Raw genomic sequence first — 18,916 nt, forward strand, 5'->3', positions numbered from 1 at the left:
CTGTTTTCCAAACCAAGGCTTAGGAAACCCCTATATGTTTGAAGCCCCCCTCCCCAAAGTAAGGCATAAATCGAGTGATGCTCCTTTGCAAGTTCAGTAGGATTTGATCTAGCCCAACTCCTGAGAGAGAGAGAACTTATTAGTTAGATTGCTTGCTCTGTTGTATGGTTGTTGTGCTTTCTTGTATAGAAGGCCTTTAATGCTTTTTTCTTTAATTTATAAAAATTACAACCTTGATTTGTATGTGTAGAAGGCCTTCGTATGTGCATTTTCTCAATATGTGTATAAATCATCATCAGAAGGTGGGTGACGAATAATGGAAATAAAAAAGAAAAAACTAAAACCCTTAGCTAGAGTATATTTATGATAAAACTAATTAATTGCATAAATCATCAAAATCATTGTATGCCACGTAATGAGAGCAGACTCACAACGTACAAGTATATAACCTGATAGGAGAAGTGATTGATGATGCTTGTAGTACATGAATAATTTTATTGTTCGAATGCTCAAAATGATAGACATGGAAAGCATAACCCATAGATTATGGTTTATTCTTGATTTTGACAAACTGTTAAATTTTTTGGGTTTTGAATTGCATGCCATCATGAGAAAAGAATGAGTGATGATGAACACCAAGCGTTATACAAGTGAACCTTCTTTGATCATAAATTTTAGGTCTTTTATCTTGTGAAAAAACTATACTTTTCTTGTAGTTCTAGAGACTCTTATTTTATTTTATTTTTCAAATAAAGGCTGCTTAATTTTTTTTTTCTTATTAGAGCTCTTTATATGTTGTAACTTCTTTCTCTAATTTCTTAATATGAGCATAGACTCTTATTTTATATGATTTTTTTGATGTGAGAGTACTGAAAATATACATGCCAGAAGGGTTCCCAAGAGACATAAATTAATTGATCACAGCGCACGGAAGACTCAGCGTGGCCAGTGCCGTCTCTATGGGGTGGTCCGGGTGGAGCTGAACTACTCGCATCAAAGAAAAGCAACAACAACGAGGCTCTTTCGCCTTCGTGTTCTCTCTGCCGCACTTGTTTTCTCTAAACCCTAAACTCCACTGCAAACAAAGATCGGATTGTGGAATATCGCCTCTCCTCTGAAGCAGGGAAATTTTGTCCTTGTAGAAGAAAGCCTCATCCATGGCGATAATATCGAGGATTTAAACCCCTCTTTTGTGGTCAGGAGTGCAATGCAGTGTGGGATTAGAAGCCAAAGCAGCAGAGTGAACTGTTTCACCAGTTTTTTCTGCCTTGTCTTGGTCACGTGCCCCTCTAGGCCTTCTTCCACATCATGGGTTTCATGTCCAGGAGAGTCCTGCCCGTCTGCGGACGCTTCTGCGTCTGCTGCCCCGCTCTAAGGTCAAGATCCCGGCAGCCTGTAAAACGCTACAAGAAATTAATCGCAGATGTTTTTCCTAAAAGTCAGGTAAGTTCACCCTCTTTGATTTGCTTTAAGACGTTATGGAATAAGTGCTTGTTCTATCAATTGAACTTTTGAATTAGTGCTTGTCACTTACATTGCCTTGGGTAAATTTAACCAGAGACTGGGAGTTAGGCATCTAAACGGGGGAGGTTAGAGGTGTTTTTACAGACATGGGCATGGCTCCTGGTTTATAGGAGGCCTATATAAGTGACTTTTGGAGTTAGTTTGAAGGATTGCTCCTCAGACTTGGACTCGAGGCCTGTGAGACTACTCCATGCGTGTGTCTTGGTGCTACGTGATTGCACGTGGAGCCACTCTCTGATGTTTCTAACCTCCATGCTCAGGGTGGGCGGTGAGCCAGATGCTAGACTCTAGTGTCTACATGTTCCCTTGTTTTGCTTAATTGTAGGTGTTTGCTAGACATGGATTGACTCTTTAGGGTGGCTTCATTTTTTCATGGTTATTTTGGGGACTCCGATGAGTAAGATTCATGGGAAGCATAAGTCTTGAACATTATCAACATTGATTCATTGATGGGGTTTTTTGAATGGCTAGTGATCTCCACTTAGCGGTTTCCATGTTATAGTAGGACAATTATCGTCATGTCAAGGATAGACAATTTGGAGTGGATCGCATCCATGGTCTAGGTGCATACCATCCTGTCACATGACAATACAATAATGCACTCTATAGGCTCATTCCTATTGCATAATCATAAATGGCTATGACTTATGGGATTAATAACTTATGAGTCATAGCCACTACAATCAGCTTGCTCACTGGTCATCTCAAAGGTATGACTCAGAAGATCCATAATCATAACAGTGCCGTCGGATCTAGTGAGAATGAGATCATCGACATACAAAATGATAATCACAATGTGATCCTGCTCTATCAAAACATGAAGGTTACTGTCTGTCTTGTGGGGTAAAGGCATTATGCCCACCCTTGTAGTGTGTACAAGCCCATAAGTTTTATAGTACATAGTACACTTAGTACTTTTAATGTACTAAGTGCACTATGTGTACTAGAGCAAATATACATGTGTGATAAGGGAGTCACACACTTATACTATGAGTTGACTTATCCCCACATGTCTCTCTCTCTCTCTCTCTCTCTCTCTCTCTCTCTCTCTCCTTCTCTGTGTATGTCTCCCACATGAAACCCTAATTCTCTCTATAGCTGAGCTTCCATAGCTCCTTCAACTGGTATCAGAGCCACGGTTGTGTCCGTGTGTGTGCGGGTGTGCGGAGTCGTCTTCATCGCGAAGAAGAAGCTCGGCTATGGAGCCTTGAGCTTGACACGAGCAGAGGAGATTGCTTGGAGCTTTCTGGTGCTCAGCAAGGAGCACGTGCGCTGCAAGACAATAAGAGAGGTCGCGTGTGTGTCCCTGCGTTGGGCAGCGAGCGACTGGGTGTCCCTGCGTTGAACCAGTCGCAGGCAACTAGGCGGTTACGCGCATGCAGGCAGGCGGGTGTCCATACTCAGGCGGACACGACACTTCACAGTCAGTCGCACCTTTTCTTCGGTTTCTCTTCGAACGGAGGCGACAAGTGGCGTGAGCGTTAGTATCAAGCGGAAGGCATACAGACGACGCTGTCAGAGGCACGTGTGTGAAGGCAGTGCCCAGGACGCCTGACTTGGCTCGCTTGGATCCGTCCATGTCTCTCCTCTGCGTGCTTGTATTCGTGCAGGTGGTGTTGTCAATGGGCGGAGGACAGCTGCAGCAGCACTGAACAGTAGTGAAGCGGTGTCTGCCTCTGTCTTCACCGTGAGAACCTACGCCCAGCCACAGCTTACCATTACCGCCACTGAAGACACCAAGAGGCCGTCGCCTTGCCCAAAGAGCCTTTGAACTCCAAGCTAACGCTTCCCCACGATGTCCACCTAAAGGCCTCCGCTCTCCACAGCCGCTGCAAACAGGGGTCCTCTTTGCAAGCATCAGCATCAGCACGACCCCCTCCCTTTCCTGCAACAGAAATTTTCAGAGGTACTTGCTTCAAATTTTTTTTGGGATTTGCATGTCAATTTTCATCAATTGAGCAGGTACAGGTCCAAATTGCTCAATTTTTGAGCAAAATTGGCAAAATTGGGTGACATTGGTCACATTTAGAGTCAATTTGCAAGAAATTGGATGTCAAAATTTGGGGCTTTTGATGTAATTGTGCCATTGGGCATTCATACATGCTGTATGATGTGAGCAATCTCACATTTGGGCCAAAATTGCAGGAAATTGGAGTGCAAATCAAAGGGCTTTTGTGCCAATTGGGTTGTTTTGCATGCAAGCACTGGCATTTGATGCTTTGGGCAATGTGTTGATGCCTGTCAAGCACTCAATGTGCCAGTAAATCAAGGGGCTTTTATGTATTGGATGTATATGTGGCCAGGGAGAAGCATTGTGAAGACTCTGGATGCCTTCATGTGCGTTAATGTACCATGTATGATCAGAAATTGATCTTGAATCAAGGGGCTTTTCAAGATTTTATGCTTGTTGAGCTTGGCAAAGCAGCAGGGAAGACTTTTATGCCTTGAACCCTTAGAAATCCACTTGTAGTCAAGGGGCTTTTGTTCAATTTCTGTCCGGGACTGTTGTATGCAGTGGTAGGGCCTGTCAAGGTCTGATTTTCACTCATTTGGACAGCCAGGAGAGCATTTATTGCTGCTGTACTTTTTGGTACAGATTTGGTACAACTTTGTACAAGTTTTGGCATTGCTATACATTGATTTGAGTGAGGAAAAGGTTCATTTTCAGCTGTTGTACTTGCCAGTACAGATTTGGTACATCATTGGTGAGCACTTAGTACTGCTGTACAGTACTTTGGAAGGGGAACATAGCACATTTAAGGTGCTGTCATAAATCTGCAGCAACCAGATTTTGGTGATTTTATCACATTCAGTGGGAGTAGAGTTGCATTTGTGCTTCCGCAGTGGGAGATAAACTTTGGGAGAACAACTGTGAGCACTTTGTGTGCTTTTTGGTGCAGTGTTTGCACATCTTGCAGGGAGTTAGGCATTGACTGTGTCAAAGGTTGCATATTGCTATGGCAACCACAGGTGAGAGCTCTTCATTGCTTCACATCAAGAAGCTTGAAGGCTCACATAATTATGACATTTGGCAAACCCAGTGCTATAATGTGTTGCTCCAGAAGAAGCAGCACAAGCCCATCAAATAAAGGGGTGTAATGCCCGCTTCTCTTACTGCTGAAGAATGGGAAGATATGGATGAGCTAGCAAGATCCACTATCATGTTGTCTGTGTCAGACACTTTACTTTTCAGCATACGTGAAGAGAAGACAGCTTGGGGAATGTGGCAAAGATTGCAGGACTTGTATGCCCAGCAAAGTGCCTCAAGCAAAGTGTATTGGTTGAAGAAACTCATAGGTCTTTTATACCTATTTTCAATTAATTCCAATTGCACATTGGAAAGTTCTTTTTGAATTTCTATTTCAGGGGAAACCATTTTAGACACTAGGAGGATTTTTATATCCAAAAATATCTCAATTTTGAATTACCTTCCTCTGGACATTTTCTCTCTCTAGGCCAAAACAAGATCTTTCTTTTATTTCAATGTCACAGGTTGCAGAGACTTGTTTGTCAGGTATACTGCTGGCAATGAAGGAGTAGTTTATTTGGGTGACAACCATGCATGCAAGATTCTTGGCAGAGGTGATGTGAGGCTTGTGTTTTCAGATGGCTCACAGCTTATGCTCCATGATGTCAGGAATGTGCCTGAGATCAAGAAGAACCTGCTTTCTACTGGACAGCTTGATGATGCTGATTATGTTACCACATTTGATCGTGGAAAGTGGAAGATTAGTAAGGGCTCACTGGTTGTTGCCAAAGGCTCTAAGGTGGACACTCTTTACTTCATGCATGCTGGTGTTTGTCACCATGTTAATGTAAATGCAACCGAGCTGCCGGAAATCTCTATGTGGCATAGCCGGTTGGGACACATGAGTGTCAAAGGAATGGAGCAATTGTCTCGTTTTGGTTACTTGCCTTCTCTAAAGTTCTCAAGTTTTCAGTTTTGTGAGCATTGTATATATGGCAGGCAACTCCAGTGCCCCCACAAGAAAGCTCTTGGACAGAAAGATGCTCAGTTAGAGCTTGTGCATACAGATGTATGTGAGATGCCTCAGCTTTCTTTGGGAGGGGCAAAATATTTTGTATCTTTTATTGACGATGCCACACGCAAGGTGTGGGTTTATCCTCTTCGTTTAAAGAGTGATACATTCTCAGTGTTTGAGAAGTTTGTTGCTCATGTTGAGAATCAAACTGGCAAAACACTGAAGGCTTTGCGTTCCGACAATGGTGGAGAGTATATGTCCAAACAGTTTCAGGACTTTTGTGATGCTAAAGGCATCAAGAGGGAGCTCTCTACTCCTTATGATCCTCCACAAAACGGGACAGCAGAGAGGATGAACAGGACCATTCAGGAGAAGGTCCGTTCTATGTTGTCACATGCTGCGTTACCTCATGGTTTTTGGGTTGAAGCTGTTATGACAGTCGTTCATCTTATAAACAGGTCACCTAACACGAGGCTTGGTGGGAAAGTGCCAGAGGAAGTATGGACAGGGAAGCCTCCGTCCTACAAGCACCAACTCAAAGGCATCGAGATAAAGCTGCAAAACCTGATGTGAATCTGTTAAGTCACCTTCCTCCATCCACTTCGCATCCATCGGTAAATAGTTTTTGAACTTCACAAGATAGCGACGGGAAACTTTACCTCGTACCTTTCTTTCCTTATGTGCCAATATCTGCTCTGGAATAAGAACCTCATCAAGTTCCTCAACTTCCGGCTGAGCCTCATCTGATACATCCTCAGGCACATCCCCATGGAAAGGTCTAAGGAGACTCACGTGAAATGCATTGTGAATCCTCCAGTGATCTGGTAGCTTCAAGCGATAGGCCACCTCACTAATCTTTTCCAATACTTGAAAAGGCCCATAATAGCGCATGCTCAACTTAGGGAATAAGCGCTCTTTACCCTTTATCTTCTTGAGCCTAGCCTTTTCAAATCGCAAAAGAACCCAATCACCCAATGCAAACTCTAAAGCACGTCTGTGACGGTTTGCTGCTTTCTTTTGCTTCTGCTGAGTTTTCTGGAGTGCCAACTTAACTCTCCGATAAGCTTCATCCATATTCTCCACATACTGATCAGCCTCAAAGATCTTATCCTTTGTGTGCAAAATGGGTGGTACCTTCTTCCCTCCTTCCACAATCTCAAAAGGCGTCTTGCCCGTTGAGGTATGGACAGTGTTGTTATATGCAAACTCCACCAAAGGAAGATACTTTTCCCATTGTTGCTTGTGCTCTGACACATAATACTTGAGAAGATCTAACACTGTAGAGTTAGCCTCTTCTGATTGACCATCTGTTTGCGGATGAAATGAAGATGAAAACTTGAGAGTTGTACCCATGTTGTCAAACAACCCTCTCCAGAATAAACTCGTCATCCGTGGATCACGGTCACTAATGATAGACGTAGGCAAGCCATGATACTTGAAGATGTTCGCCATGAACAACTTCACCATATGATCCACTTTGATCGTCTTATGCACGGGAATGAAATGAGCCTGCTTACTGAACCTGCATATGATAGTCCAAATGCCATCATTTCCTGTTTGTGTACGTGGAAGATCAAATATAAAATCCATGGCAATGCTCTCCCAAGGTCTATTTGGAATAGGTAAAGGCTGTAGTAACCTTGGTGTCTTTTGATGGTCAAACTTTACCTTCTGACATACGATGCATTGCCTAACAAAAGCATCAACATCTCTTCTCAAGGTTGGCCAATAAAAGAAAGTCTCAACTGCTTTTACCGTGGCGTCAATACCTCTATGACCTGCATACGGTGGAGCATGACTTTCGATCATAACCTTGAGGCGCAATTGCCTGGTAACACAGTCTACCATGCATCAACAAAAACCCATCTCTGAGAGTATAGTGCTCATGCCGCTGACCCTCAGATATCTGATCATATAACCTTTCAAAGTCCTCATCATGGGCATACTGCTCTTTCATTTCATCAAGCTCATGATGATAAGCAAGTGAAACTGCTAAGACCTGTGGCTTGCGTGACAAAGCATCTGCCACAACATTCTTTTTGCCTTCCACATGCACAATCTGGAAGTGAAACATAGACAAAAAGTTTGCCCATCGCATATGCTTCTTTGAAAGCTTAGTTTGCGTGAGGAAATAACGCAAGGTCTGATGATGTGTCTGCACAGTGAAATCAGCCCCAAGCAAATAGCGTTTCCATGTAGAAAGAGCATGAATTACAGCCAACATCTCTTTCTCATAAACCTGTAAATGCTTCTCGGCATCTTGCAATATTCGACTCTCATAGGCTATCACATGTCCTTTCTGCATGAGAACTGCCCCAATGTTGTTTCCACATGCATCACACTGGACAACAAAAGCCTTTCGGAGGTCCGATAATACCAATACTGGATCCGAAGTAAGCTTTTCTTTAAGCTTTTTAAAGGCTGTAATTTCTTGATCAGCCCATCTAAACGGAGTTGCCTTCTTTGTTAAGGCATGGAGGGGCGAAGCAATTTCAGCAAAATACTGTATGTACTGCCTATAATAGGAACATAATCCCAAAAAGCTGCGTACATCATGCATGGTCCTCAAATCTGGCCAATTAAGAATTTGCTTCCACCTTCGATTCATCCATACGGGCTCCATGCTTAGACACAATATGCCCCAAGAAGTGTATCTCTTGCAAGAAGAACTCACTCTTCTTGCCATTAATAACCAGCCTATGGTTCCTGAGTTCTGCAAACACAATGGCCAAATGCCTTCTATGCTCCTCCTCAGTTTGTGAATGCACAATCATATTATCAAAGAATGTGCCCACAAACGCTCTATGAGGCCGGAAAATCCTGTCCATCATTCTGTTAAATGTGGCAGGTGCATTTGTCAAACCAAAGGGCATAACCAAGAACTCATACAACCCAAACGTGGTTCGAAATGCTGTCTTATGCACATCCTCGGGTCTAATACGTATCTGATGATACCCGCTTTTTAAGTCAATCCGACTAAAGACTGTGGAGCCCTGTAAGCGGTCCAAAATGTCATCGATCCTCGGAATGGGGAATCGATTCTTGATGGTATTCTTGTTCAGCGCCCTATAATCAATACACATGCGCCAAGAACCATCCTTCTTTTGTACTAAGAGTACAGGTGAGCAAAAGGGTGATGAGCTAGACTGTATCAACCCTTTATTCAACAGCTCGTGTACCTGACTCATAATTTCTTGTTGTTGGGCTGCACTAACACGGTACGGCGGTCTATTTGGTGGAGTACTATCCGGAATTAGATCAATGGCATGATCTTCTGGCCTTTCCGGAGGAAGTTCCCCTGGCAAAGACTCGGAAAAACAATCTTGGAACCCACATAAGAAATCAGTCCTGTCCTTATCTAACATAGACAAATTAGATTTAGACTCATCATCTTTTGCATCCTTTACATAAATCAAGTACGCGGAAAGATGCTTTTTCATTACTGATGAAATTGCCGAAGCTGATACAATAGGAACAGATTCCCCTTTTAACTTTACATCCAAAACATGTTCTTTCCCTCTATGAGTCAAAAGTGATCTTCCTATTGTATGTATCCACCACCGCATGTACTCTGTGGCACCATTGCATTCCCAACAAAACATCACATCCATCAAGTGGCATGATGAAAAACTCTTCGCTGTCCACATAACCCTGCAAATGAAGCTTGAGCTTTCCAATAATAGGAGTGACGGGTTCTGCATACCCAGGACAAGCCATGTTAGCCTCATATAAAGGCCCCATCTCCTCTGCACGGATCCCCAATCGGCCAGCCAAATCCGGTGAAATAAAGTTGGCTCTAGCACCTGTGTCAAAGAATATCAAGGCATTTTGATCTCTCACTTTGCCCCATGTCTTGCACAACTCAGTCTCTTCACCACCTGGTTGTTCCCCAACAAGATTAGGAACTAACCCTGCAGAAGGTTTTGGTTTCTTTGACTTGGGCTCTCCTTTGGTGTCAGAGTCCTTTTGGGACTTTCTCTTGGGACAATTAAAAGACATATGTCCACAGTAAAAACATTTCCGAGCATTCCTCAAAGCCTGTCTCTCCTCAGGAGTTCTCTTGGGCATTGGCAACTTCTTATACCGCGTCTCTATAGACCCTTTTGCATCACGCGAAGCATGCCCTGACTTTTCAGATTTCTTGCTCGAGTTCTTACTGCCTTTAAACCCAGATGAGACTCCAGTGAGTAACTCATTTGCTGTCATAGCATTCTCTATCATCTGTGACATGTTTGTTACTCGAGTCTTGATGCAATAGTCACGCACTTCCTTGGGCAGCCCACAACAATACTTCTCTACCTGCTCAGACAAAGGCACTGCACGATAAGAAGTAACTGGGAGTAAAGCTTCCCAAAACTTCTTGTTATAATCCTCAAGATTTTGACACTTTGATGCATCCAACTTGTGCCATGCTGTCATTACATCCACCTCAAAAGTAGATGTGAGCCATACGGAAGAGAACACCTGCTTAAACTGTACCCAAGTAGATGGTGCTATGCCCTGCAAAAGAAGAGTAGACCACCACTGAAATGCATTGCCTTTGAGAAAAGTCGCAGCTTTTCTCACCTTAGAGGACTCCGTGTAATTACCACCAGAAAAAGCAGCATCAAACTGCTGTAAGAAGGTAAGTGCCGTTAACTTATCTTTGGCTCCACTGAATGTATCAAATTTCACAGCAGCTCCCCCTTCCTTATAATCCTTCGCCTTACTCATAGGCGTTAGATTATCGTAAGGAAGTGGCTTCACAAGATTGCTACCCCCAGCATTCATGCCCATCATAGGGTCAACATTACCAATTCCCACACCTGGCATGCTAGGTTGCATTCTAGGTTGCATGCCCCCAAACATGTTTCCTTGCATTCCGGACTGCATACCACCATACATATTTCCTTGCATACCAGGCTGAAAATTAGCTCCAAAAGTCCCTGGCATACCCATGCCTCCCTGAGGATAACCCCCAGTCATGGATTGGAACACAGAGCCACCACCAAAATAACCTGGATGCATAGACTACTGAGGAATAGATGGCTGTCCGAAGAAGGAACTCTGAGAATTAGCACCAAAAGCATGTTGCATGTTCGGAAACTGTCCAAAAGATGGATCCTGTGGGAAGGCAGCACTATGACCCTGAGGAAGGTTCTTAGAACGCACCTTCTTCTTCTTCTTTTCAGGCTCAGAATGGGATCTCATAAATTCAGCAAACTTCTCACTTTGTGTGAGTTGCATAAACACATCCATTACACCGGCCAAATGATTTTTAAACTGAGCATCATCTTCCTCTTTACTAGGCATATCTTCTGGTTGTGTTACATCCTCATATTGCTCATCATCTGCAGCCTGTTCTCCTGCAAGAATATCCTTAGATTCATTTCTCTTAGGAGAGGTCTCTTGCTCTTCCTCTTCCTCTTCATGATAAAAATATTCGTCTTCTGTATCAGACATGTTGCTGAATTTTTCAGCGATGACTTTCCTCGAGTCTTCCACGAGCTCACCCCCTTAAGAAAGTTGATGATGGGTCCTGGCAACGGAACCTTGAAACCGGCCTCTGGTAGAAACCAAAGTGCGGTAGACTAGCAGTCACCCTTCCACTTGTAGTTCAAATACGAAACAAAATTAACTGGAGCTAGAGTGTCCCAAAACTGCAATGAAATCGACACCTGTTGGTCCCAAAGCTTGGCGCCCCTTTCGGTATTTCTTTATTCAAATTCAAAGAGATGTAAAACTGAGTACAACAAAGCCGGCCAGGAGAATACACGTGTATGTACAATCTGGCAGCCCACAAGACCTCTTAGCACAGAGGATTCACACACAGATATGTGTCCCACAAAAGCAACACTCTGTGCTTCCCTCTGATCAACCAAGACAATTCAGCCGGGCAGCCTTGAGCACACATCTGGCATATCTCATGTACATGGTTCCACAACTCAGTTCACATATACATCCACTGTCCAGTCTCTGTTTCCACCCTTTCAATCTGCCATACCCCTCCTCTCACAAGGGGCCAGATAACACAACTTTGCAGCAGACATAAGCCAATGGAAAGAAAGAAAGATGGACAAGTTCAGAGCTTACCAATTCAGTGCGTGGTTCTGCACTCGAGGGACCGATCGTACCAGCCTGTACTTGCCAGAAACTGTCTGTACTTTTCTCCCTGCAACCACTCGACTGATGCACCAACTTGGCTCTGATACAGCACTGCCTGCAGCTGGAGATTCAGCGCTTGATAATGTTCAGGACTGAACAGTACTGTTTCTGTCTGTACCTGTCTGTACAGGTCAGCTGTACTCCACTGTACCAGTCCGTACAGCACTGTAGAACTTTGTTGTACTTATCCGTACAGTTCTGTATGTGCAGTTGCTACCTGTTTCAGCTGTCGTACAGCAACTGTACCAGCATGTGTCAAGCGTTCTGCTGCACCTGAACTGTTCAGCCCGTACAGTCCCCTTCTGTGCGCCAGTCTGTACTGTACAGTACTCGCCTGCACAACAGCCGCCTGCAGTCTGAACTTGCCAGCACCGCCTGTACCAATCCGTACGCAGCAACCTGAACCTGCAGTCGTACAGCAGCCACGTGGCCTGTACCTGCAAGATCTGTACGGCCTGTTCTGTACGGCAAACAGCAGCCAGCACTCCTCTAAGCAGTCGACTGTTCCTCTCCTCTCCTCCACGCATGAAACTTCCACGTTTTTTCCAAAAGCAAGAGAGAGAGAGATGAGAGAGGCGTGTAACTCCAAAAGTGGAGTTACCCCTCTCGCCAAAATTATCCTAGGCCCCCTACTTTAATATTTATTAAAGTTCCTAGGGGCCACTAAGGCCTAGGGTCCACCCATGGTTAGAACATTAAAAATATTAATGTTCTTGGTCCCCCTTCACACCTGAAGATGTCCACACATCATTCCCTTTGTCCGGGCACCCCAAATATGAATCATTTAATATTTATTTTACTCGGCAACCACCATGCCTTGTGCTGTTACATTTTCACAGGGTCATGATAGCGGTACGGTACAGTTTGCAGTTCTAACGTGGAACTGATGCACAGCTTTGCTGCTCCAGCTAAAAAAAGCGAGCCTCCTTGCGGACTCAAAAAATAGCTTGAAACAGCAGATTGCAGCCAGCATTTGGGAAAGCCTATGCGTTGCCATCAACTTGGCTGTGTTTTGCATTGATCACTTTTTCCTTAGGTTGGTCAATTGTGGGCCAGCATCCCACTCCTTTTCAGTTGCTTAGTGACTGGTTTGTCTTTGGTCTACCATCCGATCTTTGACAACATCTTCATCTGATGTGAATATCAGGATACTTGGGCATCCAAACCACAATACCTTGATGCTTCAAAATGAGGGCATCACCGATGCAAACCAGCTAGAGCCTAGCATTGTTTTTCAACATTCTGAAGGTCTTTTCACGTTTTCTTATTGTAATTTGATATGTGCCGTCAAGTATAGAGCAGCCAAGGATTGAGATGGTTAGTATTTTTGGTAAGGTAATGTTGAGAGAAGATAGTTGGAGGCTTAGTATATAGCAGCATCTGAAACATCCATAATCAGTTTGGTAAATGAGTAAACAAAAGGAACACATCCAGGAAATAAGTCCAATAGATAGCATGCAAGGGCTTAGCTCTGTTCTCGAGTAGAGATTTAATAAGATTGCTGGAAAGTGGTTTTTGAAGTCGTTCTTAAAAAAAAAAAGCTTGCTGCATGATTATCTTGTCAACATTTCTTGTGCAATTGTTCCATAACCTTACAAGTCTGTTATGGATTATTGGTAGGAGGAGCCTCCCAATGACAGGAAGATATCAAAACTTTGTGAGTATGCTTCAAAAAACCCACTGCGAATTCCAAAGGTTTGCAAACTACTCCACATTTCCGCCAAGTATTTTGTCCTTAAAAAGTATGCAAGTGAACAGTCCAATTCCAGAGCACTCAGATCCTTGACAAGACGATTGGCTTTGTTTTGTGCAGATCGCAACATCTCTTGAACAAAGAGGCTACAAGGAGTTGCGAAACGAACATTTTGGATCTGTTAGGGTCATAATGGCTGCATACATCAAGTTATTCTCTGCATGCAAAGGTCAAATGTAAGTGGGAAATTAATTTTTCTATGAATGTGCTGATTGAAATAGGTAGACATATGAAAGAAAAAATTGTATTATTTTGATGGCTCACAAAAAGTGCATTCCTATTTGAATGTTCTGGCAGGCCATTGTTTGCAGTTAGTGCTATCAATATGATTAAAACACTTCTGGACCAGACTCAACAGGATGATATGCGTGTTCTTGGTTGCAGTGCACTTTTTGAGTTTGCATATAGTCAGGTATCTTTTGCTCTTGGCTGCTTTGGTTTTCGTCTCTGTTTTCTTCGAGTCAAATCTGTTCCTTGTCTCTGCCATGGATATATTTAAAGCTTTTGGGGAATTTTTTTGCTCAATGTAGATGTTAAAATCAAAAGCTAATCACTCAATGAGACATGTGATGAGTGATTTTTTTTTTGGTGGAACAGGTGGATGGCACGTACATTCACCATCTTGATGCACTGCTACCAAGCCTTTGCTCACTTGCAGAAGAAACTGGGGAAGAAAGAAGGCGAAGACAGCTACGATCTGCGGGGTTGCGAGCTCTCTCAGCCCTGGTTTGTATTGATTGGTTTATTGTTGTTTGCTCTGGAGACTTTAGTTTTCACCTACACTTGTTGTCATCTCTTTGAGACAGGGGAGGGTTCTGTACTGTTTTTTTTTTTGGGCTTGATATTGCACTTTGAAAGAGCCTTTTACAGTTGATTCAACTCAGTTGAAATAGTAGCTGATTCTCATTAACTATTATGCAGATCTGGTTTATGGGAGAGCATTCACATATGCCATCTGAATATGAACATGTAAGTGCTTTACTCTCTAGGGCACCATTTGTGCTTATTCTTAAAAGTAAATAATCTTGGCATGATTAAGCCAATGCCAGAGCATGGCTTATGTACTTGTTTCTTTAAAGAATACCATACTAAAGTTTAAGCAAAGTTTTGGTAGGTCTACTCTAGTCAGCTGCTAGGTTTAGGCTGCCGATGTTATCCAAATGGGGTGTAATTGGGCATGGCTTTGAACTAACTAGACTTGCCATGCTAGTGTCAATATGGTTACCGGAGAGCATGTGCTAGTTTGGACATGTATGAAACCTTACAACCTTTATTTAACTGTGCACAAACATTCCAATATTTAGGGGAAGGTGTAAAGTCTCCTCTGAGAAAAATTACGTGGCTAGCATCTAACAAGGGAAAACAAAGAACTAGGCATCTAGCTCACCGCCCAACCATAGAGGCCCTCAGGTTCACCCTCAAGCTGGAGGTCTAGAGGCATCAAGAGACATGGCTCTACATAGAGTGAGCCCTGGCATCCCATACCAGCAAGACTTACTCCTCAGGTGTTGTTGTACATAATAATTGCTAGGCCATGAGTCCAAGAGTGGAGAAGCATACTCTTAGCTCTAAGTCTCTCTGCTTTATTGATTTGACATTTGGTAACACTTGTGCACATAATCCTCTACAAAGGATTTCATATGCGGCCAATAGCATAGTTGATCAACGGAGGCCAAGGTTCACCATGTTTAAACTCCTTTTCTTGAGTAGGATACGACATTTGAGTTGTTGAAAACTTCTGGCTACGGGTCCCCATCTTGGAACTGTTGGCTCTCAAGAAACTAATGTTAGTGTTTGCAAGGCAAAGAAAGCTCATACACACACAGAGGAAGCAAAAACGAGCTGGAGAGTGAGTGGGAGAATAACTTGGCTTCATCCATCTGCACAAACTTGATGCCCAGATAATACTGCAATAGACCCAAGTCAGACATCTCACATGATGCCCGTAATTCAGCTTTGAAAGCTGAAGTTGCATCCTTATCATTCCCAGTCAGCAACATGTCATCCACATAAAGAATGAGCACAAGTAAAATCCCATGATGCTCTTTTACATAGTGTGCGCTTTCTGTTGGACTATTCTGGGCCTGGCCAAATATGAATTTATTTTCTCATACCAAGCTCTGGGAGCTTGTTTGAGACCATAAAGTGCTTTCCTGAGCTTACACACTTTAGCCTTGTGGCCAAGTACACAAAACCAATGGGTTGACTCACATAAACGTCTTCTTGCAAGTCCCCTTTGAGAAAAGCTGTCTTGATGTCCAACTGATGCACTTTCCATCCATGATGGGCAGCCCTGCAACAACACATCTAATAGTGGACAACCTGGAAGTCGGTGCAAATGTCTCATGATTCATCATTATCTATGCCTTTCTGTTGGGCATAGCCTTTGGCAACTAGTCTTGCTTTGTATCTGTCATAATCTATGCCTTTCTGTTGGGCATAGCCTTTGGCAACTAGTCTTGCTCTGTACCTGTCAATGGTACCATCAAACTTTCTCTTGACGACCTTGTACACCCACTTTGTACCAATTGGCTTCTTGCATGGTGGCAAGTCCACAAGATTTTTCGGATTGCATCTCTTGTTGTATGGCTTCTTGCCAGTGTTCATCTTCCTTGGCTTCCTCAAATGAAGCTGGCTCATGTGTTACATACTCATGCAGGCCACATTTGCATTGTCTCCTGCATTCCACATTTGCATTATCTCTTGCATTTCTAGAGCCAATCTGTGCTTGCTATGCAAAGGAGCGGAGAGCCTTGCTCTCTTGTAAGGTACGGACCAGCCAACAATGCTGTCCGCTCTTTTTTTTTTCCTTTTTTTTCCGGGAAAACAATCTTTCTATTAGTTAATGAAAGACAGCCACAAAGGGCTAGATACAACCACGTAGGGCTAGATACAAACTCGCCTCATGTACGGGGTGGGAATCAAATGATCATAAGGGGAAGAGATACTTCTCCTCTGGCTGGCCGTTGTGTGAGGAGAAGGCTAGGGGGGGGGGTGGGGGCGGGAACAACCACACAGGTGGTCTATAGTGCCACGTGGGGTCACCACCTACTATCGGTGAGAAAAGGGCGAGGCCTCCAGAGCCTCAAGAAAGCTTCCTGCCACTTTTGCATGCGGTGAGAACCTCCCTATAACTTCCCCCACTGACCATAGAGGGTGTGAATGATGTCGAGCCAAATGCTCTTGATGGACTCAACAGGCGGAGTGTGGGTAGTCTCTATGGCCTTGCTGCATCTAGCTCGCCAAATGTGCCAGGCTGCAATGCTGCTGCAAATCTCCCATCTTTGGCATGAACCTGGTCGCCAGTGGTCTGTAGGTGGGGCTGGGATTGGTACTACTGAAATACGATGGTGAGAGACCTGAAGGGTAAGCCCTCCCCCATCCTCCTCATAAGCCCCAACCGCCTTAGCCTCTGTGGCCCAAGTGACAGTGCCCCATGTAATGATCTGGGTCGAGGTCTTGTCCATAATGAAGATGCAGAGAATCCGCTCCCAAATTCGTTGAGCCTTCGGGCAATCCCAAAGACCGTGTCGCTAAGACTCCTGAGGATGGCCGCACCACGGGCAATCTGTTGGCCGACCTCCAACTTGTTATACATCATTCCCTTGTTGTTCCTATTTGGTGTCCTATTTTAGCCTCTAGGGTTGACCATGTTAGCTAGAGGGGCTGGTGACTGGTCACCCCTTACATATGTTTTCCCATATTATTCCCCATTTTATGGAGTCTTGGGCTTTTTTCCCTAGTCGTGGAGGATCTTTTCCCTAGTCGACTGCCTTTATGTTAGCATTGTTTGCTGCAGTCCCTCACATACGAGGTTTTCTTCCCTCTTGCTCGGGACATGTATTCCTTTGGATGATGATATTGAGAGCAGGTTCTCACCTGTGTTTCCTCTCCATCTCTCTCTCACTCTCTCTCCTGTGTTTCCACTTTCCCTTCTTCCGTTGCACATTCTATCATGGTATCAGAGCACCGGTGATCTACAGTGTTCCTCTCCCTCTTGGCTGCGTTTTTCTGCATATGGACAGATCTGCGTTTTTTTTTCTCAGAGTTGCTGCTGGTCGCCTGCCTCTTCCAGGCGTCTTCTCCATTGCAGCTATTGGTCATCCTTTACAGGTTTTGATCCCTGAGATTCACCTGGTTTTGCTCTGTTTTCAGGGCAACAGCACATAGAGTGCTGCGTTTTTCTACAGGTGGGTTCTACAAGCAGTTTTTCAGTGTTTTCTTCAGCATCTACCCCCTTGTAGTGCTGGCCACCTATTCTGTGCAGGACAGCAGCAGCCTACATGCTGCGTTTTTTCTCCTACAAGTTTTTTGATGCCAATTTGCTGATCTGAGGCTTGGGTGTACCTATTTCTTCTGCATTTCCAGATTTTGCCCTTTCTACTGCCCCGAATACCTCTGCGTTTTCAGATTTGCAGCCATGGTTGCTGTGTTTTTCTGAACTGATCCTGCTAGTAGCTCTACCTTCACCTGGGCTCCTCCTGTTGGACCCGAAGGTACCTTCTCTTCAGCGTTTTTCCTCATAGGAGATGTGGACACTGGTTGGCCTGAATTTTCAGGTTTGTAGCCTCTTGTTTGGAGTTGATAGTTATATATGCTTGTGGGTTGACTACCATGAGTATATAACATGCACGTTCCTAAAAGGTGAATTTGGGCATGTTCCTAGATTCATCTAGCTATACATATTGATATCTGACCCGAGCAGCAGCTTGCCCCGCTTATGTTTGAATATATGCTCTTATGTGTGTGTGTGTGTGTGTGTGTGTGTGGTGTGAGTGTGTGTGAGCATATCTTGATACAGAGTTGTACACCCACTATTGGGCACTGATGACATTAGTGGGGATGTTGTAGTATCTAGTCCATACTATGCATAATGGAGTTGATAGTTATATAGTCTTGTGGGTTGACTACCACAAGTATATAACATGCACATTCCTAAAAGGTGAATTTGGGCATGTTCCTGGATTCATCTAGGTATATATATTGATATCTAACCCGACTAGCAGCTTGCCCCGATTCTTCTGAGTTCGAAAGAAGCTTTTATATTGGAGTTCGGCGAGATTTTCCCTAGCAGTCAGAGTGGTGGTGGTGAACTAGGTAGTAGGTACTTCTTGCCACCATGTGGCACATCACTTTGTGCTGGGCCTTTTCTCGGGCATGTATTGGCCAGGTACAACGATTGATCCGGAACTTCTTATGGGCCGGCAATGACGGGAGGCCAACTAGGGTGTAACACGCGGAAGCTATGGGTAGTCTTCTTTCAGCCCTAAACACTCTTAGAAACCTTCTGATGCAAAAACGCACCATCTGATGCAAAAACGCAGGTAGAGAGAGAGAGAGAGAGAGAGAGAGAGAGAGAGAGAGAGAGAGAGAGAGAGAGAGAGAGAGAGAGAGAAGTGCTGGAAATTCAGTATATACTATGGTACAAAAAGGTACATGTCTGCAGCCCTAGGCTGCCTTCTAGAAAAGGTGGTAAAACACTCAAAATTCTGCCCTAGACTAGGACCCTACT

The 18,916-nt window shown here is 44.0% G+C and overlaps 1 protein-coding gene across 1 annotated transcript in view; it reads left to right on the forward strand.

The window, feature by feature from the left end:
• The first annotated feature begins 820 nt into the window (after window positions 1–820).
• LOC147635823 (protein SEMI-ROLLED LEAF 2-like) overlaps window positions 821–18,916 on the forward strand; it is a 53,784-nt gene continuing 35,688 nt past the window's right edge. The window contains exons 1-6 of the mRNA XM_086801179.1: window positions 821–1,443; window positions 13,272–13,346; window positions 13,465–13,580; window positions 13,702–13,816; window positions 14,002–14,130; window positions 14,326–14,373. Coding sequence (XP_086657305.1) covers window positions 1,309–1,443; window positions 13,272–13,346; window positions 13,465–13,580; window positions 13,702–13,816; window positions 14,002–14,130; window positions 14,326–14,373 — 618 coding nt within the window. The 5' untranslated portion in view covers window positions 821–1,308. The remainder of the gene's footprint in view (window positions 1,444–13,271; window positions 13,347–13,464; window positions 13,581–13,701; window positions 13,817–14,001; window positions 14,131–14,325; window positions 14,374–18,916) is intronic.

This window comes from Cibotium barometz, chromosome 8 (assembly GCF_041138505.1).
Source record: "Cibotium barometz isolate CiBa-2024 chromosome 8, ASM4113850v1, whole genome shotgun sequence".
Taxonomy (NCBI): Eukaryota; Viridiplantae; Streptophyta; class Polypodiopsida; order Cyatheales; family Cibotiaceae; genus Cibotium; species Cibotium barometz.